This window comes from Meleagris gallopavo, chromosome 30, assembly GCF_905368555.1.
Source record: "Meleagris gallopavo chromosome 30, MGAL_WU_HG_1.1, whole genome shotgun sequence".
NCBI classification, from domain to species: Eukaryota; Metazoa; Chordata; class Aves; order Galliformes; family Phasianidae; genus Meleagris; species Meleagris gallopavo.
Window position 1 is genome coordinate 4,198,913 of NC_139433.1, and position 22,892 is coordinate 4,221,804.

General features: G+C 38.9%; 1 protein-coding gene across 13 annotated transcripts in view; it reads right to left on the reverse strand.

Annotated features, from left to right (window-relative positions):
• MYO9B (myosin IXB) overlaps window positions 1–22,892 on the reverse strand; it is a 40,175-nt gene that overhangs the window by 7,235 nt on the left and 10,048 nt on the right. For 7 of the 13 annotated variants that reach the window (XM_085211789.1, XM_085211793.1, XM_085211786.1 and 4 more), the window contains exons 3-29: window positions 15,911–16,005; window positions 15,564–15,626; window positions 15,340–15,439; window positions 15,096–15,196; window positions 14,744–14,873; window positions 14,164–14,253; window positions 13,793–13,909; window positions 13,360–13,494; window positions 11,873–11,994; window positions 11,137–11,278; window positions 10,642–10,837; window positions 10,011–10,086; window positions 9,464–9,553; window positions 8,302–8,412; window positions 7,244–7,283; window positions 6,620–6,742; window positions 6,076–6,156; window positions 5,774–5,884; window positions 5,122–5,244; window positions 4,533–4,682; window positions 4,255–4,421; window positions 2,939–3,889; window positions 2,362–2,425; window positions 1,882–2,012; window positions 1,077–1,234; window positions 766–980; window positions 199–297 (exon numbers count right to left, since the gene is read on the reverse strand). In XM_085211789.1, coding sequence (XP_085067915.1) covers window positions 199–297; window positions 766–980; window positions 1,077–1,234; window positions 1,882–2,012; window positions 2,362–2,425; window positions 2,939–3,889; window positions 4,255–4,421; window positions 4,533–4,682; window positions 5,122–5,244; window positions 5,774–5,884; window positions 6,076–6,156; window positions 6,620–6,742; window positions 7,244–7,283; window positions 8,302–8,412; window positions 9,464–9,553; window positions 10,011–10,086; window positions 10,642–10,837; window positions 11,137–11,278; window positions 11,873–11,994; window positions 13,360–13,494; window positions 13,793–13,909; window positions 14,164–14,253; window positions 14,744–14,873; window positions 15,096–15,196; window positions 15,340–15,439; window positions 15,564–15,626; window positions 15,911–16,005 — 3,981 coding nt within the window. The remainder of the gene's footprint in view (window positions 1–198; window positions 298–765; window positions 981–1,076; window positions 1,235–1,881; window positions 2,013–2,361; window positions 2,426–2,938; window positions 3,890–4,254; window positions 4,422–4,532; window positions 4,683–5,121; window positions 5,245–5,773; window positions 5,885–6,075; window positions 6,157–6,619; window positions 6,743–7,243; window positions 7,284–8,301; window positions 8,413–9,463; window positions 9,554–10,010; window positions 10,087–10,641; window positions 10,838–11,136; window positions 11,279–11,872; window positions 11,995–13,359; window positions 13,495–13,792; window positions 13,910–14,163; window positions 14,254–14,743; window positions 14,874–15,095; window positions 15,197–15,339; window positions 15,440–15,563; window positions 15,627–15,910; window positions 16,006–22,892) is intronic. The other 6 variants (XM_085211792.1, XM_085211791.1, XM_085211796.1 and 3 more) reach the window with 5 other exon arrangements.

Consider the following 22,892-nt stretch of genomic DNA (forward strand, 5'->3'; position numbering starts at 1 on the left):
GTCTTGTTAAGACTGCATCAGAACCATAACATGATTATCAAGTTTAATATTCAGCCTTGAATTCTGTGCTAAGAATTGCTGACTTGCTTTGTTAAAGAGCTGTAGGTCAAACATTTAAACAGCACACTTTATTCATTTATTGCCATCAGGTTGTTGGGTTGTTGTTTTTTTTTTAATTTACTGAGATTTACTACTTACAGGAGCAGAGTACATGGTCTTGATATTTCCTCTAAACTTCTCAGTGGCTTCAAAAAACAAGCATTCAACACCAGATTTCTGGGAGCGCAAGTCATTGATCTAAAATGCAAATGCAATCAAGTTTCTTTAAAAGAACATCCAACCAGTGTTAAGTTTGTTACCAGGTTGAGTCATTTAGGACCTTTCCAATTACCTAAAGCAACATATTTCCTAATACACTGTGATGACACAAAAATAGGAGTTAGAACCCTGTACTTCCTTAAAAGTCTTTTTCCCCCCCCTTTTTTTTTTTCCTGGGGTAGGGGGGAAACAACTTTTGCTGCACATTTGTTTGCACACAAAGGACTAACACGAATACCACCTGCATTTAATGGAACATAATGCATGAAAAACTTGAAGGAAGGACTAGGAAGGATCTTAATACAGACTCAATACATTCCAGTTATCAAATAAATTCTCCTTTGCTTTAAATAATAATATGACCTTGCACCTAGAAGAGTTGTCTTTAAAACCCTACACCAACAATAAGCACAGACCTGAATTTTATCATAGTGGAGTGAATTTTACCTTGTTTAGAAGGAACTCATCAAGATGTTTCAGTTCATTGGCATTTGCAATCTCTCGGACTATAGAAGCTCGCCAATTCTGAGATACACTTGAGATCTTGCTGATCTTAATAGTCCGGTTCTTCTTTGTTTTACTGCTCTCCTTTACATGGCGCTCCCCTACCTGGAGACGACTTGGCTGCCCAGAAGAAGCTGGGAAATAAATGAATTTGTATTCTAAAACAGGGTGACTGAATTCTGCAATATTTGTTTCCAAGCAAAACATTACAGATGTGATATTAGCAAGATGGTGATCAAGTCATAGAAACTCACCTTCTGAAACTTTCTGTGCTCCTCCCATTTCTGGAAACAGGAGGCACGAAGTGAGTGAGAGTCCATCACCTTCATCAATCACATCAGGATACTCCTTTGGAATTTTCTTGTCTGGCTTTTTCCCCAAAAGTCTACGCAAAGGACTTTTGAAAGCAGACCTGAACATAAAGCAGATGCAAATTTGTCACATCCTGAATGGAAGCTAACTCTCTTACAAGAAAAGGCTCATAATATAACAGTTAAGTCCACAGTAGGAATAATTTATACTGTGGATATTTACTCTGCATAAAAACTGGGCAGCAGGAAAGACAGTGTGAATGCACATTTGGGCATCATACTTACCAGAGCACTACTTGAAACATACATAGAGACAACAAATCTCATTTCCATGACACCATTTCTGGCTCAGGAAGTCCCTGAGCTGCAGAATGGGGAGTTGGCCAGGGGAAAAGCAATACATGTTTACTGTGTTCTTAAGCTTTTCCCTTGCAATCTCATTCCTAAGTCAGGATGACAGTATGCTACACAGACCTTTGATCAGAGCCTCTGTGTGGTTTCTTAAGTCAAAAAGAAGAAAAAGCATGTTATGCAAGACACAGAGAATCTGCTCCTCAGCAGGGTCAAATATCACACTAATGTCAAACAAAATGACCAAAACAACCAGCAGCACAACCACTCACATAGCTGAGATCAACACAAGTCTCTCCAGACATGCATGCTCTCAAGATGTCCAATTCAAATACCAAGGGGGTACCAAGGCTCCTTTTCTAAAAAGACAGCCCACAGTCACACGAAGAATACATACTTGGCATCTATTTGCTGGCTTGCTGGCTGCATAGAAACAACTGTATCAGAGGTAGGTAAGAGGTCACTGGACTTCTTTTGCAAAAGATACTTCTTGTTGCCTTTTTCTTCTTCTATTGTATCTGGTGATTGCTACAGAAGAGAGAAGAAGTAAAAAAACAACAAATTGATTGTGAGAGATTCTTAACATACTTTCAAAAACTGCAATGGTAAAAACATTACCTCATCAAGACAAAACACTTTAGATAATAGATATTAGCTTACTAAACCGACATCGAGGCATACTTAATTATTTGATCAAGCATCCACTTGTTATAAATTTAGTTTTCTAACTGTATAATACTTGCAAATGAAATTATTTTACCTGGATTTAAAGCTAAACTTCAACAGAAAGGAACTCAGGCATTCACAAGTTATTCACAAGTCTTCAAACTTTATAAACAAGGATAACTAAATATAAATATGCACAATAGCAAAGTACCTGACTTGTGGCAGCATGGGCCAGTGCTGAGAGATCATTTAATGAAGATGAAGTCCCCTTCTTTCTGCAATGTTACAAGATTAATTTTAGAATACACACTTTATTGGAGTCTGTAGGCTGTTAATATTTGGCATCTTTTAAATAACTCATATTAACCCAGATTAACATCTGAGAGAGAACCTTCAAACTCTTGCCACTCACTTTGAAATGTTAAAAAAAAAAAGTACTTGAGAAGCACACACAAAAAAAAGGAGCATGCTGGATTTCGTACGGATGTAATAGAGGGGTGGTGCTTGCAAATTGTAGTCCTTAAAAGTTTGTTTCTAATGGATGCTATAGACAAGCAAATGAACTCCAGACACTAACTGAACCTGACTCTCTCTCTCAGTTTGTTCAGGCAGACTTTGTATCTTTCTTACTTGTACAGACTCAACTCCAGAGCACAGGACAAAAAGGCAAGAAAAAGCAGACTTGTTCATCACTCTCATGGACAGACGTACTGGAACTCTCCAGCTATTCTGAAACATTACAGGCAGCTTTTTCTGAAAAATTCAAGATAATAGGAAACTGTTCTTACTCTAGTGGGTCCTGAGGAGACTGATCTGCACGTGTTCTTCCATCCAAAGACTGGCTCAGCATATCATTCTGACCAGCATCAGACTGTCTCTTTCCTTTCCATTTTTCTCTCTTATACTTTAGTTTTCCTGGGTCATCCACATATCTCTGGATCTGGGAAGAAGTAGGACTATCCAGATCCTTGGTTTCTTTCTGAACAGGTCTTTTGTTTTTATCTCCCCAGCATTCAGCTGGAGTTTGAAAGCTTCCAGGAGCAAACAGCGTGTTTTCAAGATTCAGTGCAAGATTTGTTGGCCTTTCAGGACAGCTTTGGCTGACTTTCAGTTGGCTATTTTGGCTCTCTTGTATTTTCATCACCCTATCAACAGCCTTATCTACTCTTTCAACTTCCAGTGCAGGTAGTTGCTCAGGAATATATTCTTCTTTTATCTCACTTAGCAGTGGTGTATCTGAAATGGCCTTTCCACGATTTGCATTCTGTTCTTTCTCATTGCTTTTTTGTAGTACAGCAACTTGTTCTGTCGATTCTTTTGGCTCGGGAACATTTTCCAGGCCCTCTTCAGAAGACGTCTGCTCTTCAGGACGCAGTAAAGCTGCTTCTTCAAAGGAAAACTGGACATGCTTATTCTGTAGCTCATTATGTTCCAGCCCCCTCTGCCGGCGAAATTCACGTTTCTCCCTGCTGCTCGTTACTTTCTCAGAGCCCTCTATCACATTCTTCTGAGGCAATGTGGTCATTTCAGATGAACCCAGGTTTTCAGCTTGCTCACTTGGAACTTCATCTTTTCCCTCAACAACTTGATCCAGCTCTGACTCGTGTTGCACAGACAATTGATCCATTGTTGGTTCATTGCCCTCATCCTTCTTCATATCATTCTCTCTGTCTTGAGCTTCTTGCATTTTTCTCTGCTCTTCTTCAGCTTTCTGCTTTTCCATAACCATTTTCTGAAATCTGTTAAGATGAAAATAATGTATTTAATGCACAGTGGTCATGAAAGATACCTACCAGTTTAAACACGGTCTAAGTAACAACAAAGACTCTAAGTACAAATACATGTACAGTCCCAATATGACTGTGTAGAGGACTGGTCATTAGCACTGACATGCATCAGTGCAGCTCAGCTGAATAACATTCAAATACGAAGGGCTTAACCAATTTCCACTGGCCACTTCATGCTGACTGCAGGGCCTCATGGAAGTAATTGTCTTGTCATTTATGAAGTTAGTTATCACAGAGAACTAAAAGCTGGAGATGTAGTAAAGCAGCTAAGTAGTCGAAATGCATGTTTGCATGCCATAATGCTCCTCTTCCTTTACCTCTTACGCTGAAGATACCCTCTGACCATGGCTTGCACAAGACAAATTCTCTTTTTGTGTTCAAGGTAGCGTTTTTGCTCCCTGTATCTTCGCCATGCTGACTGAATATAAATGGCAGCATTATTCCTTTGCAGGGCCCTCCTAACACAGCGGGAACGCCAGCAAGCCTAAGAATGGAAATTTCTGAAGTGAGGAGGAGCACTTCAAGGTAGGGAGTTATTTCTGTGAGGAAGGCTGCTTGTTTGTAGGAAAAACAGATTCACAGTTCTCAGAGATACCTGTAAAACAATGGCTGCTTGCCGTGTTCGGAGAAAGCGTCTCCTTTCTAAAACCATCCTGAGCCAGCTCTGAAGGAGAATGATTTTCCTGATCACTTCTTTGTGTAGTGTATCCTGTAGTATTTGCCGCTCAGCCTCTTTCATAAAAACCTGCTCAGTTAAAAAAAGGTTAATCAACAAACAGTTCAGTCACCACTGGAGATATCTCCACTTAGTGAAGCAAACCTTCACAGCTGACAGCAATTAGTATTCCCAAAAGTAATTAATCAAATTTCAGTGTGATTTTAAAACATATCTGTGCGAATGGTATTCAAATCTCAGAACCATTCTAAAATGAACATCGACCTTTTGGACAAATACCAATAGCAACCATTTCTCCAAAGTAATATCTTTACAATGCAGAATAGTGCTGTTTTGTGTTATTTTCTGATGCTGACCTGTCTTCCTACAACTACTAACATTAGCACCAACACTTACCTATTTCTGACTATTGTAATTTAAAAATATACATTACAGAAAAAGAAGCAACAGTTCTAAACCAGCTGTATATATGAGTGTTTCTTCTTGGAAGACAGAAAGTTTTACTGACCTTGGTCTTCCCTATTTGACAGTTGTTTTTATCCAATTTTAGTTTACTCAAATAAGCAAAAATGTCTTCTTTAGAGGCTTTGGCATTTTTGGGAAGTAGCACCTGAAACTGATCTATGAATTCCTGTGAAAAGCAGAGACAGCAAGACATCAAAGTTAGAAGCCAATTCACAAGTTCAAAGTTTCAGTTGTATTTCTAAAATTAGGACATCTGAGCTACAGAGATATGAAAGTACTTATTTCTCACTCCAAACTGAGGTATTTTTCTCCACTGTAAAACATAAGCTCCCTGCAGCCCCCAACTGAAGTTACAGATCATGTAGAAGTGATCTCTACAACTATAAAGTGTTCTACAGAAAACAAATTATCATATAGAGGCAGTGTGCAGCACTGACTGCTTTCACTTGTAACACAGCTCTTAGAATGCTTTCCTTTGTGCACCAAGTGGAACATACTGGCAGATGACTCATACAGTAGTTTACACTACAACTTGTCAGCAGGCAGCTCTGACAAAACCCTAATGAATTCCTGCAGCTATCTCAAGTGGTCATGAACTTCATACAGAGCCACAAAGGACTCTAAAATAATGCAGTTTTTTCCAACAGCAGCAGATGCTTCTTAAAAGCATTATCCACTTCCAGCTTTTCACATACCTGGAATGTATACTTGGCACTATAGCCAGATCTTCTGATTCGCACAGTTTCAAGCATGCCAGTGTACCTTAACTGCTGAAGCACCAAGTTTTCATCAAAGAGCATCTCTTTCTGAAAAAGATCAGAAGTCAACAGCTAAAAATTGCCTGAGGAGTCCTACAATCTTTAGTAGAAAGAAAAAAAAGCACATCCTTTCATCTTTATAGAGAATGACAGTGAACAAGTCAAGAGAGATATATTACAGAGCCAGAAGACTTCGATCTACAGCACTCTCATCAGCTCAGTTCTTAAGGCAGTCTTACCTTCTCAGCGTTGGAGCGGATACAACGGATGAAGAACGGCTCAGCTTTCCCCAGCGTCTCCAGTAATTTATTAAGTGAAGTCTGAAATGAAAAAACGTTTCTGGATATTTTTCTAGGTATCAGCATTTTGAGTTGTATTTGACAGCAGTACAGCTACTTCCTCAGAAATAAGGTCCTTTCAGGTCTGAAGGCTATGCAAATCCTATTTCATCCAGTATGGAATAATGGAATAATTCTTCCATCCTGCACATCAGACCCCTGTTCTTGCTTTTGGTCTTTTTTTTAGGATGATGCAAAGTGGAGCATACATATCCTTTTACAGTAGCACTGGATATGCCACAAGAATGAGGCTGACTGCACAGAGAACTAGCACATTTCATAGCATAAGGATAATCTCTACTGCAGTCTACCTTTATTAAAGTAACAAAGCCTACTCCAAAAAAACCCCAAGATAAAAAACATTTTATTTTTCAATCAGTTCAGCTGAGATTGCTCTCATGAGGTGAGAGAGCATCTAGAAGTGTGTACAGCATCAGTCACCTACCTGGAACTGTGCACTTATGCTAGGGGGTTTCTTTTTCTTGTGCAAGTGTAAGAGGGATTTTGTAGTTCGATCATGTAGAGTCATGCTTACTATAAGCTTCAGAGATTTGGAATCCAGCAAGTTCTAAAAGAAAGTTTTCACAATGAACATAAAATGTAAATCCCTTAATTGAAGTGGAAATATTTATCTGCATAAAAGCAAGCAAGACTGAAGCTTGCTGCTGAATGAAGCTGCTTAGCCTCACATACAATGACATGTTACACTTCAAGAATATTATTTCAGAGAAAAACAACTTAGGATTGAAACTTTCCCATTGCCCCATCCCAAGAACAAAAGGTGAGCTATGCAATTTCTGTGTTTGCCTTCCGTGACTTGATCAGAAAATGGCTTTATGTATTTATGGCATCCCTATTTCAACTAAACACATGAAAATCCACTTTTTTTTTCCCCCGTTCAGATTTTCTTATGAAGGTGAATGTCCACCTATACTTCTCATTGTCAAAATGGAAAATTTAGAGATAAATGATACCACTTCCCTAAATCATGAAAGAGTATCAAACAAAATGAATATTCACAACGTGAAAAGCCCCAAATGAGAAATTTAAGTTTATCAAATAACCTTACCTTTGGAATGATCTGCTTTTGTTTGATAGCTCTACTTTTCCTGTTAAAATATTGAAGATAATTATGAAAAACACAGATATGATTTTGGGTACTTTAGCAAGCCATAAATGGTGCAATTTATGAGGCAAGATGAAAGGCAGAAGAAAACAAGCACAACATCAGGATGCGTTCATGCATGAAGCATATATAAGTGATTAATGCAAGAAATGCAAACTGCTTTGCAACATGTTTTTAATTTAATCTTTTCAAACTGTAGGTATTCGAAGCTGTCAAAAGTCTCTGAAGTTATTAAAAACTACAGACTGTTTTTGTGCAAGTTATTTTATTTAGCTAGCTACAGTCAATGAATGCTGCACGTGCAGGCAGTATCAAGTAAAACTATTTCATTCAGAAGTTATCACAGCTTGCATCAGAACCCCTGTGAAAGTACTGAACCATGCACAGAGGAACACCACCTACCCAAGAATTAGATCTGTGAATTCTGATACATCTGAGATCACTCCCAGAACTTCCTGAGGCAGGACACAAACCTCAGGCATAAATCCCATCCACAAACACTGAACTAGAACATGAAGCTGTCAGAAGCAAAGCTGTAGTTCCAATGCTCCTAGTCCAGGACACGTTAACTCCCTGATGCAAGGCAAGATCCAACTCCATGCCAACTACTTTAACTTCACATTTAGTTTTATACAGCAGGCCACAGACTGATTTTCTCACACATGGACAGCTGCACACAGGCGAAGAGACTTAACCCAGGGACACACATATCACTGGCATCCTGAATTTCAGGAAACTATCAGGTTTAACTTGTGAGGGGTCGAATTATCAACAGTTTCATAACAAACTTGTATGACATACTTGAGTTTACGTGACAAGTGGGCTTAACTGTCAACTTATACAAAAGAACAAAGCATTCTCTGTAACTTTTATATTTTGTTCTTAACTGCTGTTTGGTCGTGCAGAGCACAAACTTGGGACAAGTACATATTTTATGGGTTAGAATAAGTGCTTGGTTATTGTTGCACCTTCAAAGCAATACCTAGAGCACCTGAACTCACATGAAGTGGGAGCGGTGTTGCAGTCGATTGAGTGACCGAAGCAGCTTACAGGGATCACCTCCCTGCCATGGAAGTCCTTTTATACTTGCGATGATTTGCTCATGCATGTCTCTAAAATGATTCACAGCAAAACAAAGATGGCAAACAAAGACACGTGGGCATGAAGGAGAAAACAGGAGTTAAAAAATACGAGATCCCATCACCAAGTGTGCTCCAAACAGTAGCAGGTCAATCCCAGACTACTTTTTCCTAAACATCAATGACTGTGATGTCAAGTCAGGTCTTTCTAATTTTAGTGCCTTAAATTTAGTAACCAAAGTCACATACTTTCTTGTTCTACCTTTTCACCTGAATTCTTTAGCTATCAATTCTGAGTTCAGAAAGGAAAATTTAACCAAATGCAGTTCACGTGCAAAGGACCTTCTTATTAAGCCAAGTAGCCCTTTCAGATAGATATAGGCTTCTCTGTAACCAAGCAGTACATATCAGTGTACAAATTTCACTATGAAAATGATGCTGCGTAAGCAGACTCTCATGAGATAAGCAAGGTAGAAACCAGCCATTACAGGAATATTTGAAATCTCATTAAAATGCAATTTTATTTATTTTTTATTTCCACTTCAAATTTATTTGTAAGTTTAGTTTTCAAAGTAAGCCTGGGATGGTCCCTAATTCATGGCAGATTCCATTATTTTAAGCATGCACCATGCCTGTGGAGTGTTGCGTCTTGGCACGGAACTTACCTTCTTTTCTCTCCAGAGAGGCACAAACCAAAAATAACAGAAGTGTAAGAGTCACTTCTGACTGTTAAATGTTATCACTATGCTGAGCTGCTCATTGAGGCAGTGACAGCACTCTTACAGACAGTTGCTGGTTTCCCCTGATACTGCAGAACATTTTTAGAGTAACTAGATTCTGTTTCAAAACATTGCAAGGAAACAGTTAAGTTTAAATATGACCTAGATGGAATTGCATCTTTAATTCTTAGCTGCCACAAATGACAGAAACTGCACAGGGTGAAGTAATTACGAAGCAGTATGAAGTCATTACTTGATGTGTATTACATTTAATGGCTTCAGTTTTATACAAAGCATGCTCAGAAAGTCAGACTGTCCAGGAATGTGCCTCCCTGGCCTTTAAGCCCAGGCCTATTTCTACTTACTTCTTGTTTTCATAAAAAGAAATGATGTCTTCAAAAGCATTTATATCGAAATCCTCAGAACAATCAAATGAGAAATCAAGCATTGAGCGGCTGCAAAAGGAACATGTATAAAACCTAAATATTTAACAGAAAGGCAAAGATGCCTACATAGAGTGATGTGTGGAGCTCACTTCTGCAGGACTTGCCCCACCTCCTAATCACATCATAACACACTGAAATAAACAAGTGCTCCTACGAATCTTCAGTAGGACAGTTTGGCTGTAGCAGGACACACAATGCTAAAAGCAACATACACAAAACACAGATGGAGAATTCAAAAAAACCCTGTAGTAAATAAGACTGAAACTGTCTCACCAATATTTGGTACAATTGAGTCTTCACAAAGTAAGTTAGGGTATCTTTGTGATACAGTTCAGAAAGTCAAATAAAACAAGACAAAAGAAATCGAACCTAACGTCCTTGGGGAAAAATCTAGTTGCTGTTTATATGTGAAACTGTGATTCAGCAATTCAGATCATTATCCTGATACAGGATACGTGTTTCTCACCGGTAAACTTTTTCTACTGGTGTATTCGATCTCTGGAGTTCTCCAAGGGGAACTCTGGGGCCTTGGCGCACCACTCCTGGTAAGAAATAATCAAGAGATTGAATTTTGGCAAAGACGAAGGCATGAATGACAAAAAAAACCCCGTCAACAGTAACAAGCAGTGTATCTATCCAAGACCTGGATTTCAAGCTAGACCACAGTTTCTCAAATTCCCAACTGCTACCAAGTAAACTGCAGCTGCTCCGTAAAGCTGTTCAAAATTAATCTTCAAAGTTTCATCTTGAATACTCATTTGAAACTATAAGGAAATCTGAGAAGATCATTGAAGATCAAAAACAGTGATAAGAAAACCATGCATACTACAGTTTATATTATCTTCCCAAGCTTTTATAATAGGATTTCAAACTTGGCCCAGACTGCTGGCAACAATACCATAATTAGAGGGGAAGTTTGAATGTTCTCAGATCTCCCCCTGATGTGTACAAATTAAGTCATTTTCACACGTTAGTTTTGTCTCTTGTACTAAATCAAGATGGCATTTGAAAGGTTTTGCAGTAACCAGTTCTGCCAACAAGCATTATCAGTTTGAGAGTATTTGAAAGCATTTCCAGAAAGCTTTTTCATATCATACCTGCAGTCTTCTGAGCTCTCTGGCGTCCAGCTTCTGCAAAGACAGCCATGGCCTGAACAGCCGCTCGCAGAACAGCCCAGCGGAACACAGCGACGGGGTCCATTCCTATCAGCTCCCGAACATAGGCACTGTCACTGCTTCGTAGCAAAGCAACAATGTCTGGCCTCATGTAATCCATGTTTTTCTCTCTGAAATCCTGCAGAACAGGAACATTGAACCTGAAGAAGCTCTTTGGAAAGAAGGCATGCAGACACCAAGCAGCACTGGGTTTCAACCCAAGACATTCATCACTATTCAGAGTAAGTATTCTAAATAACCGTAACTGTAGTGTTACCTTCAAGTCTAAGAAAATCTAAAATACATCCGATGAAATATTCAATTCAACCCATTCCCCGCAAACTTTCTACATCCTGACAAAACTGTCAGGGAGGCAGGGTTTGTTTTCAGTATTTTTATTATTATTATTATTACGTGGCCATCAAGCATGTCACCTACTTTTATCTGGTATTTAACTTTTCCAGCAAAATGTCGAATAATAAAAGCAGGTTCCATTACTGGGGTTGCAACAAAAAACTTGTTCTCCTCATGCTGCTGTTTGAATTTTGCTAGTAGAGTTTGGTTGGTGGCACGTGGAAAACTGGGAAACAAAACAGAAAAGGTCAGCTGCTTTTCTTCAAATACAGTTATGTATGCTGAAGTACAAGACAACAGACTGCAGAGCATTTATTGACCTTGTGGAAAGCATTTTATTAAGATGACTAAATTTTAGTTGTTACTTACACACTTGGTTTGAATCTTCAGTTATGGATGGAAAAAAAATCCAAACAAACAGTTCCACACATATCCTGAATATTCTGAGGTTTAAAGTGCCCAGCAATGCTTCCACCCACTTTACCACTCAAGTTTAGTTGGTACCACAATAATTATCCACCACATTTATCTCTTACTGTTCCAATGGCTCACGGAGATGCACTTGACTGTAATCATAACTCCATCATAAAACATAAAAGTGAAAGTTTCCAAATCTGCTTAAGCCGAGGCTTAATTTTTATCATCAATTTATATCACTAGAATATTGGACTCATCAGAAACAAATAACTGTAGGTCATAGCCATGACACTTTGCTTCCCACATCATTCAGGTGTTTGTTTCCCTGTTTGTTTGCTTTCAAGTGTTATATTTCTGTTCCCTTCCACCATTTTTTATTTTCCAGAAAACATTTGTTGCTTACTTGCTTTCTTCATCCAGAAGATAGAAGAGACCAGTGGGCTTCTTGCTGATTAAGTGAATGCAGGCCACATTATCAGTATAGTCAATATCGTGCCAAGTGATCCCTTCGCTCTTATATTCCTCCTGTGTAGCTCAAGAAAATTCCCTCATCAGTACAGTGTACCTTTAATGTACCATGATCTAAACGCTTGAAAGACATTCTTGAACAGCTACGGCAAATTGACTTCATTAGTTCAGGCAGCAGAAACAGAATAAGGAAAAATTTAAGTAAGAACAGAGCAGCAGGCATATTTGTTCAGATGCAAGGTCTACCTGGGAAATCACTCAGCAGCGGGTATTTAAAAACCAAAACAGTAAAAGAATGTTCCTTGTCCTGTCATGCCTTTCCAGGGGTCAGCGGTCCACAAAGTTGAAGTCAGACATTACAACTACAGCATTACACTTAAAACCCTGAATAGACACATTGGAGGAATTTAAGACATCCTTTTTTCCCCATAGTTTTTGTATTATAAAAAGTGACAAGTATTTAACATGATGATGATGAGAACTTCAAAATAACACTGTCACATGAAATCATGCAAGCTACAAAACAGGCAGTGACACCTCATACAATATCCACAGCAGAACCTCCCTTTTGCTCTCATTGCTTTTACAGGAAAACATGAAGCACTTCTGTGGAAACGATAATGCATCAAATGCTTTACAGAACAAAATTCCCATCGAAATAGGGAACCAAAACGTCAGCTTTTCTTACTGCTGTAAAAGACTGCAGAAGGGAGCTGAACAAGCTACTAGTGCAAAGAAGATAACCAACAGAAAATTGACTGAAATAAGTTCTACACTAAACAAAAGACAAAGAGCAACCCTCTTGCTGCTCTATGAGCACGATATAAATAGATTATTTTTAAATAGGTAGAATTAAAACTAATGACAGACTGCTCAGTGTGTATGTCACATTGCAGAACTGAAATTCAACTTGTCATACACAATGAAGCCTTTCTTAAAAGATACAGAAACCCCTCTGCCCACCCCCTCCCAAGGGCCCTTGTGCTGTAAGAGATACAGGAAATGGGGCATTCAAGAACTGAACTCACTTGGAGAAACAGTATTAGAAAAAGAAAACAATGCAACTATTTACTCTAGCTGGCCTGCATAGAGACTTCTGTCATAAGATATAAAACAGAGATCTCAACACTATGCTTACATATGAAGTCTGTATGTTTGGTAATTTTCTTTTCCTTAAAATGCTTCTTTGAAGTTATCTACATATTGTTGAAAAAATACCACATATTACAGAATGACTTCGTTCTTCCAGAAGAGCAACCAGAGAATTATGATTTGGCACAAACCAGAAAAAGTGCAAAGCTAAAGCAAAAAAGCCACCAGCTCTCAGTCTAGAAATGCAATCTGAAAGCTCTTTCAGTACTCAAAGCCCTCTGTAAGAAAGAGCTACTGAAAAAACCATTTGTTTGTAATCGAGTTTCTTACCTGTTCCAATTTGAAAATATGCTGATTAAAGTAATACTGAAGCTGCTCATTTGCATAATTTATGCAGAACTGCTCAAAACTGTTGGTTTCAAAGTCTTCAAACCCAAAAATATCAAGTACACCAATGGACAAACACTAAAGGAAGAACAAATGGAAATCTAGTTAAGCAATCTGTCAGAGTGCTGAACCCACAACAGCAAAGCAACACAAAAGATGCTTTGTGTATCACTGATAACTTCTGAATAATTGTTAAGAGATTCTGATGATTTAGCAGCTATGTCTATGGTGAAAACAGAAAAGTAAAGCTTACAAAGAAAATTACTAGGGACTGTAGAAGACTCTAAGCTTATCCCAGATATCTGAACATGTCATTGTTTGTATTCTCTGATCACTCTAAATACACAGTTGTCTACTGCTTTTGTGAGAAACTTACTGTAACAGATTCCTCCATGTCCTTCTTATTAAGGAGTGCATGATTAATTCGCAGAACAATCCAGTCAAACAGAGCACTGTACAAGGACTTTGCCATTGAATCACGAGCTGTTATGGCCTGAAGACAAAACAAAGTTCATCATTTTGTTTTAAAAAAAAGTGTTTCTATTTCAGATCTGTTTTACTCAGAGGTTACAATCCTACCAGAGACAGATAAACACAAAATCTTCCTTTAATGCTAATTACTCACGTTCCTAACAACACTCACTAAACGTAAAAGTGTACCACATTAGGGTTGTTTTTTTTTTTTGTAGCCAAGAAGAACCAAGCTTCATTTAAATAAAATAATTATATTAGTATTCTTTTACTCACCTCACTGAGACTATATGGCAAAATAAGCTTATCATTTGCAGTCACTGTTTTTCTTTTTGTCAGCACTTCCACAAGAATTTCACGTTTGACCTTCAAAGAAAGCAAGACCAAAAGTTACTGCCACCCTACAACTCGCCAGTGATAGCAACAGTGGAGATTATTGCCTCAGAGAAGCCAAGCACTTTAAGAACAGATACATGTTTTACATCAACACATTGATGTTGAAAATATCAGCAGCTTTACAAGTTCTTCAATTCCTCTAAATTATTCTCAGTTTAGATTCATTGAGATTTCCCCCCCTATGGTGGTAAAGCACACATCTCCAGTAAATTTATTCCTGTTCAGCTCTGATTAGCAAGTCAAACAGATCCTTCTTTCATGCTACAGGCTACATTCCATCTCTAATCCCAATAATTTCACCACTTTCATTCTTTCCACCTCCCATAAGAGGAGGCATCATCATGGAAGCATCATAAAACAGAGACAAGCATGCTGAGCCACAATGTATCCAAGCAAAATGCTGAAGTAAAGCACAACAAACAGTTGTTCCAAATACTAGAGCTGGAAAGTAATACTCTACTTTCAAAAGCTGGGAAAGAATGTCCAGCACTTCAGGAGGTCCTACTTCCAATCCTTCATCACGGCCTGTAGCTTTCTTCTTGTACGTCACATTGCCCAAATAAAGAATAGCTGAAAGCACTGAAAAAATCCTAAGGAAGAAAAATTCACTTTATAAGAGCTTTTCTTAAGAGAAAGTTCATTATAACAGATTAATAGACCCAACTCAGTTTCAAGAATTTGTCCAAAAGCACTCACAAATATTTAGCTCTCCTTGATTCCTACTTAATTGTATGTGCTCCCAACACACGCATTTTATCACAATTCAAACATTAACAAGATGTCAATAACAAAGGTTGAAAAGCTCCACTTACTGTTTTTTTGTTGCTGAAAGAAAGCCAACCATCTCCATTGCTTGTTTTAATCTTTCAAAGTCATGCCGGAGATCTTCCCCATCTTCAATTTTCAAGTTACACTGTGGAAAAAAGCCCCTTACTTAAATGCAAAGCAGCCCAAATATCACAGGAATACACTTCTGGTCTGCTTTCTTTGATCTTTAGCTCAACATGAGAAAGACAACAATTACTAATGCATTTGTAAACCCTTGCTACAGATTACCTGATTGAGGTAGGAATAATCTTCAGGTTGTTTAAGGTGAAATTCTTTACGCTCTTCTTCATTGACTCCAAGTAGCAAATAATAAAAGACATGGTAGTTCCTACACATAAAGAGAGTCAAATACGTTTCTCTGTCATGAAAACGTATTGGTTTTTCTTTTATTCTATGTTTTAAAATGCATTTAAACTCTCATTGTGAGCACACTAACTGAATTAATCTCTTACCTTTCATCTTTTTCTTGAGAAACAAGCCGAGATTTTTCAAGCAGGTATTTTTCAACGACAGCCCTGAAGAGTCCCAAAGACAGGAAAAAAGAATGAGGGGGAGAATAAAAAAAAAAAAAAAAAAAAAGAAAAAAAAAAGATGACTTCATAAACACCAGAGAGCAGCTGCCAAGAGTTCAAATAATGAGCTCTGCACCAGTATACATAATGGTTAATAGTGTCTGAAAACCTATTCCACAGTGGCAAGCTATTCTCACACAGAGAATAAGTCAGTGAAGACATCATAGTCTTCACAGATTCCTAGAAGCACACAGATCAATTCCAGATGAATCTCAGACTGTACTTACCCTCGGACAACGCCGTTCTCTAAGTAATTGACTTGAATAAACTTTCCAAAACGACTGGAGTTATTGTTATGTGCTGTTTTTGCATTTCCAAACGCCTGCAATAAAGCAAAATGAGGTAATTTTCAATTAAATGAAATAGGCAAAGACACAGTATTACTAACTCCTAATTCATTGTTCAGCCTCGAGTTTGCTGGCAATCCACAAAATGTTATGGGAATGGCAGCATAAGGATACCAAAAAGTGAGCTTAAGGAAGCATTCACTGCTCCTGGCAGATCTGTACCCATTCATTATCTGCCCTGTGAGATATCATTTGGGAATCTGACAAAGGAGAATAACAAAGTTAGTTACTTTCAAGATACAGGAAAGGTAATCACAGAGCTCAAATCCACCTCAATCACTAACAGTCATGAACTTAGGACATTTGGTCAGAGAACACAGTGCAATTGCACTCTTCCACAGAAAAGCCACAAACTTTACCTCATTCCCTAATGCACTGCTCCTACACAAAATTTCCACAATGAATACAACTTCCCTGTTAGTGAGAACAGAACAGAACATCCCACTGACAAACTTCATCTTTCATGTTCAGAACAGCGTATTCAAAAACAGGCAAACAAAAACTGCCCTGCAGAACCACGCCATACCCAAGGGCCCATTACCTCTGCTGTGCAACACTGAAAAACACAGCTTCATGACGAGCTATGAGGAAAGCACGGCACAAATTCTAACCGTTGTGCCTATGCATCTTTAATACTTCAGCCCTCTGATAGTTGTTAGCATATACATAACAAACTACTCTCTGCATGAGCCACACATACAAAGTGCAAAGATGAGCTACTATATCTAAAAGCCCAGCAGAATCACTACTGAGAATATCCTTAATGTCACCAACTCCTAGCTATATATGACTTTAGGTTAAGAGAAACTTGTCACCCTCTTAATATGCAGAAGGTAGTCCAGAGGATGAAGAAGAAATCAAATGTAGAACAATACATCACTCAGCGTGGAATATTTCCAGCATTCCTTCCACAGATATTTCCTCTTAAAGCTCCAAGTAATGAAAGCCTCCATTAGGAAATCCGTTTCTCCTAATATAGAACATGAGTGGAATGACTTCACAAAAATGTCCCTCTTCCTGCACAGACTCACATCCGGAGAGCGATGACACGTGAGCACTGCACACAACAGAGCTCAGCTGTTGGCATACAGCTACCAGTGATGGTGTACCTGCCAAGGGAGTGCTGCTCTCCTAACAGCCAAGTCGGTGCATTGAAACTCTTTGCATATCCTCCCCCTCTCTCTATTTTTCTTTTAAAACCTGATCAAATGAACACAAAAACTGCCTTAGCAGGTTGGAGCTGCACTGCAGTAGGATACCAGCATCACTGCTTTTGAAACAGGCTCCCAAAGATCTCTTACATTTCTACTGCCAGCTGATTACTGTCCACAAGCTCCCAGCAACAAGCGAAAAACTTCTAAAAAGCAAAGAGAATTAGCACAGTTCTTTGGACAACTATTACACCTAAAAGAATAAGCTACACAAGCTATTCCTGTGCAGTGTGAGAACGGACTCTGCTGTAATGCTAGAGAAGTTAGTGGGTTCTGAAGAGAGAGGATTTCTGTCCAGCAATGCTTACAGACCATGCCAGACATGCTGTAATGCAAACAGTGTCCCACTCAGATGTGTCAACGAAATCACCGAGCAGAGTCATCAATAAGCTTTGGTAAATACTATCCAACAACTTCACTTACAGACTTCTTGCTGTTCCTCCTTTCAGAGCACACAATGCAGAAGCTGCACATTAATGCATGGACAAAATCAGCTCTTTAGAATTACTGAACAGCATCAGCCCAAAAGTGGAAGTCCAGTAACAGCAGCACAGTGAGCTGCTGGCTTTGTACGCCGTCCCACCAGGCTCAGCTCTGCTCTCAGCACATCAGCCAGCTTCTCTTTTATTAAGAAATCCCTCACTTTGCCAAGCTGCAGGAGTGAATTCGCAAATTTATTTACAAGAACATCTTTTGAAAAGGTTCTCCAGCTTAAGCACTGGATGATCACCACCTAACCATAATACTGCAGAAACCAACGCATGGATTAGCTATGTTTACAGAAGTATATTTTAGTATTAAATATTTTGGCATTATAGAGTTAAGAAATCCCATAACCCCAGTGGCTTTCTGAAAAACTTCTCTTAGTGATTACTCACACAAGCAACGAATACAGCTTAAAACTAAAGGCTCTTATGATCTCATATGTCTGGTATGTGGTCAAAGCATATAGCGAATTCTTAAAAGCTGATCTAATATTATCAGTTTTTAGGAAAGTTTTCATCTTCTGAATGGCTTTCTCATAAAGGCCTTTAACATTCACAGCTTTATAAGGAACATGCCAAGTCTCTGTGGAGGACGTCCTTTTTTTTTCTGTAACCTTTAACTCCAGACCTAAACTCCAATCACTGCTACCATATTCTCCTACATACTTTGCTGAGTTTGTTATAAAAATGGACGTTACTAAAATTAGGAAAGCCCAAAAATTTAACATCAAATATTTGACAGTTAGAGATCTTTAACCTGAGAGAGCCTTGTCACAGAGAAAATAGATTACAAGTAAGAATTAAGCTCTCATTATCTGGCTACCACTCCACAGAAAGCATGTTCCAGGGATGGCTCCGGCCAGGTGCTCTGCACAGAGCTCAAATTCAACCCCTGGTTTGCCTCCAGAGAGGCCCCTATGTCTTTACAAAGCAAATTCAGAAGATGGGAATGGACAAGATACAATTTTAGTTAAAGTAATCATTTGTATAACCAAAGCTATTTACTGTTCTCCCTTGTGAATCCCTGAGGAGACAGATAAAAATGAAAAACTAAAACTAAACCATGCCAACACAAAATGCTAGCTACATAAAAAGAGGTGAGTGAAAATAGCAGGCCAAGGCCAGCGGGAATCAGAGCGGGGATGGACTATTCCAGGAATCAGGAAGTCATCCAGCCCATCCTTTCACCTCCAAATGCAGGAGGCATGAACTGCAACCTGCTATTCTAAACTCCTGCAACGACAGCTTTTTCAGCATTCAGAAAAAAGATGAATTCTCTTTTTTGCTGCTATAAAAAGAAATCCCCAGACACATGCATGTTCCTCCACCTCAGGAACAGAACTGAAAACCTTATTTAATTCTTTCATAGGACTTGCCAAAATCTGAAAAAGCTATCAGCTTCTATGTAAGCTGCCCTAGCCCCTGGCAGAACCACCCCTGCACAGGCCACCCTAACATAGCAAATGACATGGATGAATCAAACTGGAAGAGGAAACGACTCCTTCAGAGTCGAACTCAGCCTTGCAGTAGTGGCCTTACGCCACAAAGTACCCACTCATCAGCATGGGAGTGACAGTGTTCAGTCTGCAGCCCTGCGTGCTGTACGAAGTGCTGGGGAGGCTGGGACCATCCACATCAGACAACTGTATAAAGGAAGAGGTGATGTTTCCCAAGAGATGTGTGCAGCAGGGCAAAGCATGCAGCACACTTCTACAGGAACAGCCTAATAACATCCAACCCAATGGGAAAAGGAAGTTCATTCCTCCTCTGATTATGATTCTTAAAACAAACACATGCAGAAAACAACTACTTTCCCTTAAATAGAATCGCCTACAGCCACTAAATATATACACAGACTTCCATGGCAAATAGAGAAGAAAAGCAGAACTGAAGCAGCACAGAGCTGAAGCCCATCTCATACCAGAGCCACACGCACAATGGGACAGTAAGAACGAAAACAGAGCTGAGAGCAAAATTTAATCTGTTTTCCATAGAATGGTAGAACACAACATGTAACAAACTTTTCAGTATACTGGCTGAGCTCTAGAAAATCCCCCCAGTAACACTGACTGCTCTGTTAAGTAATTAATTTGTGTTTAAAACTGCATTCTTTAGCCAACCTCTTAATGAATCCTTCTTTTTTGGACTTTTCATTTTATTTGAGTCTTAATTCTTTCCAAGGAACAGTTCAGTGACGTTCAGAAATCTTCAAGAACACATCCAAATGGAAGTGGATGATGCTTTTCAAAATAATACATCGAAAAGTTACAACAACTGCAGTATTTCCCTCTGTCCAAATTTTCGGTGCACTACAAAAATAACTTTGAACTAAACCCAAGACAATCTGACAATACACAGCAAAGAAGAGGAGCCTGGCTGCCAAAGAGGAAGCTCTGGCTCCTTCTTACTATGTCCCTCACCACAGTATCCCATCCCCACACTTACTTTTCTGCTGCTTTACTAATTTAATTACCTTGAAGAATCTGATAAGTGCTAGAGCCAGTACAAACAAAGCCTGGAGAAGGAGGAAATCTGACTTCCCACCATTCAACAGCAGCTCACATCTGTCAGGTCACGTCAGGTCCTCATGCTGTACGTCACTCATACCAGAGCTACATTTCATTTCCAGAGATGGATAGTTCACACAAAAAGAACCTCAGACTGTGCACCTTGTATCTGAAACACGCTGTTTCTGACATTCTTCCCTATAATACAGATTTCATGTAAACTTCCTTAGGACGTGTATTAAGGTTTAACTACTTTGCTTGAGATTCTATAAACTAAACAATGGTTTGATTCAGTATCCCACACTGTGCTGCCCAGGTTGAGCAAGAAGCACCTGAAGGTCAGAACAGTCCATGACCAGCTCTCCTTCCTTTTCTGCATGTGGCAGCAATTGTGCTCGTATCTTGTTTACCTACCCTGCCTCAGTTTCACGTATTTAATTTCCCATAAGGTTGGGAAGGTAATATTAAGCAACATTCCAGGCCATATTCCCTTTCACTGGAACTCCATTTTTCAAAGTCTAGACATCACACACAAGGAACTAGAATATTAGCCAGAGTTTAGCTTCAAAATATTTACAGCTTTGGACAGAGATCAGTTAAACCCCACAGGAGCAGGATTTGGTATGAAATACATTTCCAAGTTCATTAAATAAATGAGGATCCAATTTCAAATCCACCTCTCCAGCTAAGTTGTATCGCTCATCTCTCCTGTGACAGAGTTTGGCCTTAACTCCCTGAACTTTGGGAAAAGGTCAACCCATAAACAGACACTTTTTACCTATGTGTCAGAAAAAAAAAAGTGAGAAGAGGAAGTTCTGACACAAAATGCAACCTGGTTTTACATCAGTAAATTTAAGGAGACTGATTTCAGTGTAGAGGACATTATAAATGTGGACACACTTTTCATGAGGACTCAAAATATAACATTGAAATATTTCAGGTACACTACAAAACTGATCATGCAAAAATTCCCCTGAAACACCCATTTAAGAAAATTTCCCTTGTACAAGTTCAGTTCCCTTAAGTAAAAACCCAAATGAGTCACCCAAATGATTTAAAAGTGACCAAGTATAATACAAAGTTTTCACAGCAGTTCAACTTCCCCAAAGCAAAGCAAGCTTCTGTCTGTTCCTCCTTGAAATCAAGATTTCCCTCAAGTTTTTTATTTATTTTTAAAATTCCTCTTATAACCTAGAATTGCACGAGAACATCCATCCTGAGAAATCTGGAAGCATCAGCATCCACTGAACGTGCTCTGCAGTTTAGTTTGATTTACTTCTCTAAAAGAAAAAAAGCAGAATCGTTTGATTTACTTCTCCAGGATCTAAACCTACTACGGATTTTTGACATGCACTGCAATTATGTCAGAGATCCTTCCCCTTTTGCAGTATTTGGAAGGACAGGTTTACACCGATTAGCTGCTGACTAACAAACCCTCAAAGATGAGAGTGACAATTTGTCTGAGAGCTTCACAGCAATCTGACATTTCAGACAATATGTACCACAACAGCAGTGTTAGAATCTATCTGGCCAATTTGAAATAACCATTCGAATTGTCATCATATTTCTAGCCAGAGTGTTTTCCTCAAGAAATGCATGACTAAATCCTCAGCAGATGACTGCAGAAGCTGCAGTACTCACAATAACCAAACTTACTGTAGAAAAATCACAGACATCTTCTCGTGAAGATTCCCAGGCTAAAAAATATTTACCTGTGACTGTGCAAAGTTATTAGTTTTAATTAGGAATCTAAGGATGCAGGCAATTCTCATTCAATGGGCAAAACACCACACAGCACTTCACACCGCTGTGCAGTTTCAGACAGCTGTGTCCTGTCCCACACACTGGTGTCTGAAACAGTTAACGGTACCAAATGCAGACAGATCAGCTGATCAAACAGAGCTTTCCACAGTGACCCCTTCCTGTTTTTCTGTTTAGAACTGCAAACTTGAACTCCAGAAGCCAGCAAACCTCAACCTTACTTCTGCTTTCAAGAAGCAGAAAGCAAGGCAAAAAAACCAACAGAAAAACCCTGGTGTACATGCCTCATTCCCTACCAAAAAGCCTTTAATTCACATTTATAAATGAGATAATTTAGAATTACTTCATAGCTTTTATCTGAAAGTTAAAAAAAAATTCCTTAAGGAAAGTGCTGTTACATTTGAAAATATTTAAAACTAAAAAACTATAACAGACACGTTTGATTTTCTTGCTGTTGAAGATTTTAATCGGAGCTTTCAGCTTTTCCTTTCAGATGGGAGAACTAAAAGGAGACTAAAATCTACAGGACGAGTTTAAGTTCACCCTACCCCAAAGCACAGCTACTGCACCCCTCACCTCACATATTTAGTTTTGGTTTCTACTGGAAACGCTGTAGGAACTAAATGCCAGAAATGACTCTCACTTTCTCCCTAGCTAGCAGTGTTACTTTTTTCAAAGCAAACATCTTTAGAAAGGAAATCATTCCCTCAATAAGAGAGTTCACAAGAATGCTGCAGGACACAAAGGTACACTGAGCTGCGGAACAGTCTTTCTATGAAAAGGTTCACTTACTATTTCAGATTGATTCAGCTGCCATCAAAACTAGGATGGGAGACAACAAGTAACCTCTGTTCTGGAATGTGAGTGTTTACTGGCAGAAAGTTAAGTTAAATATAAA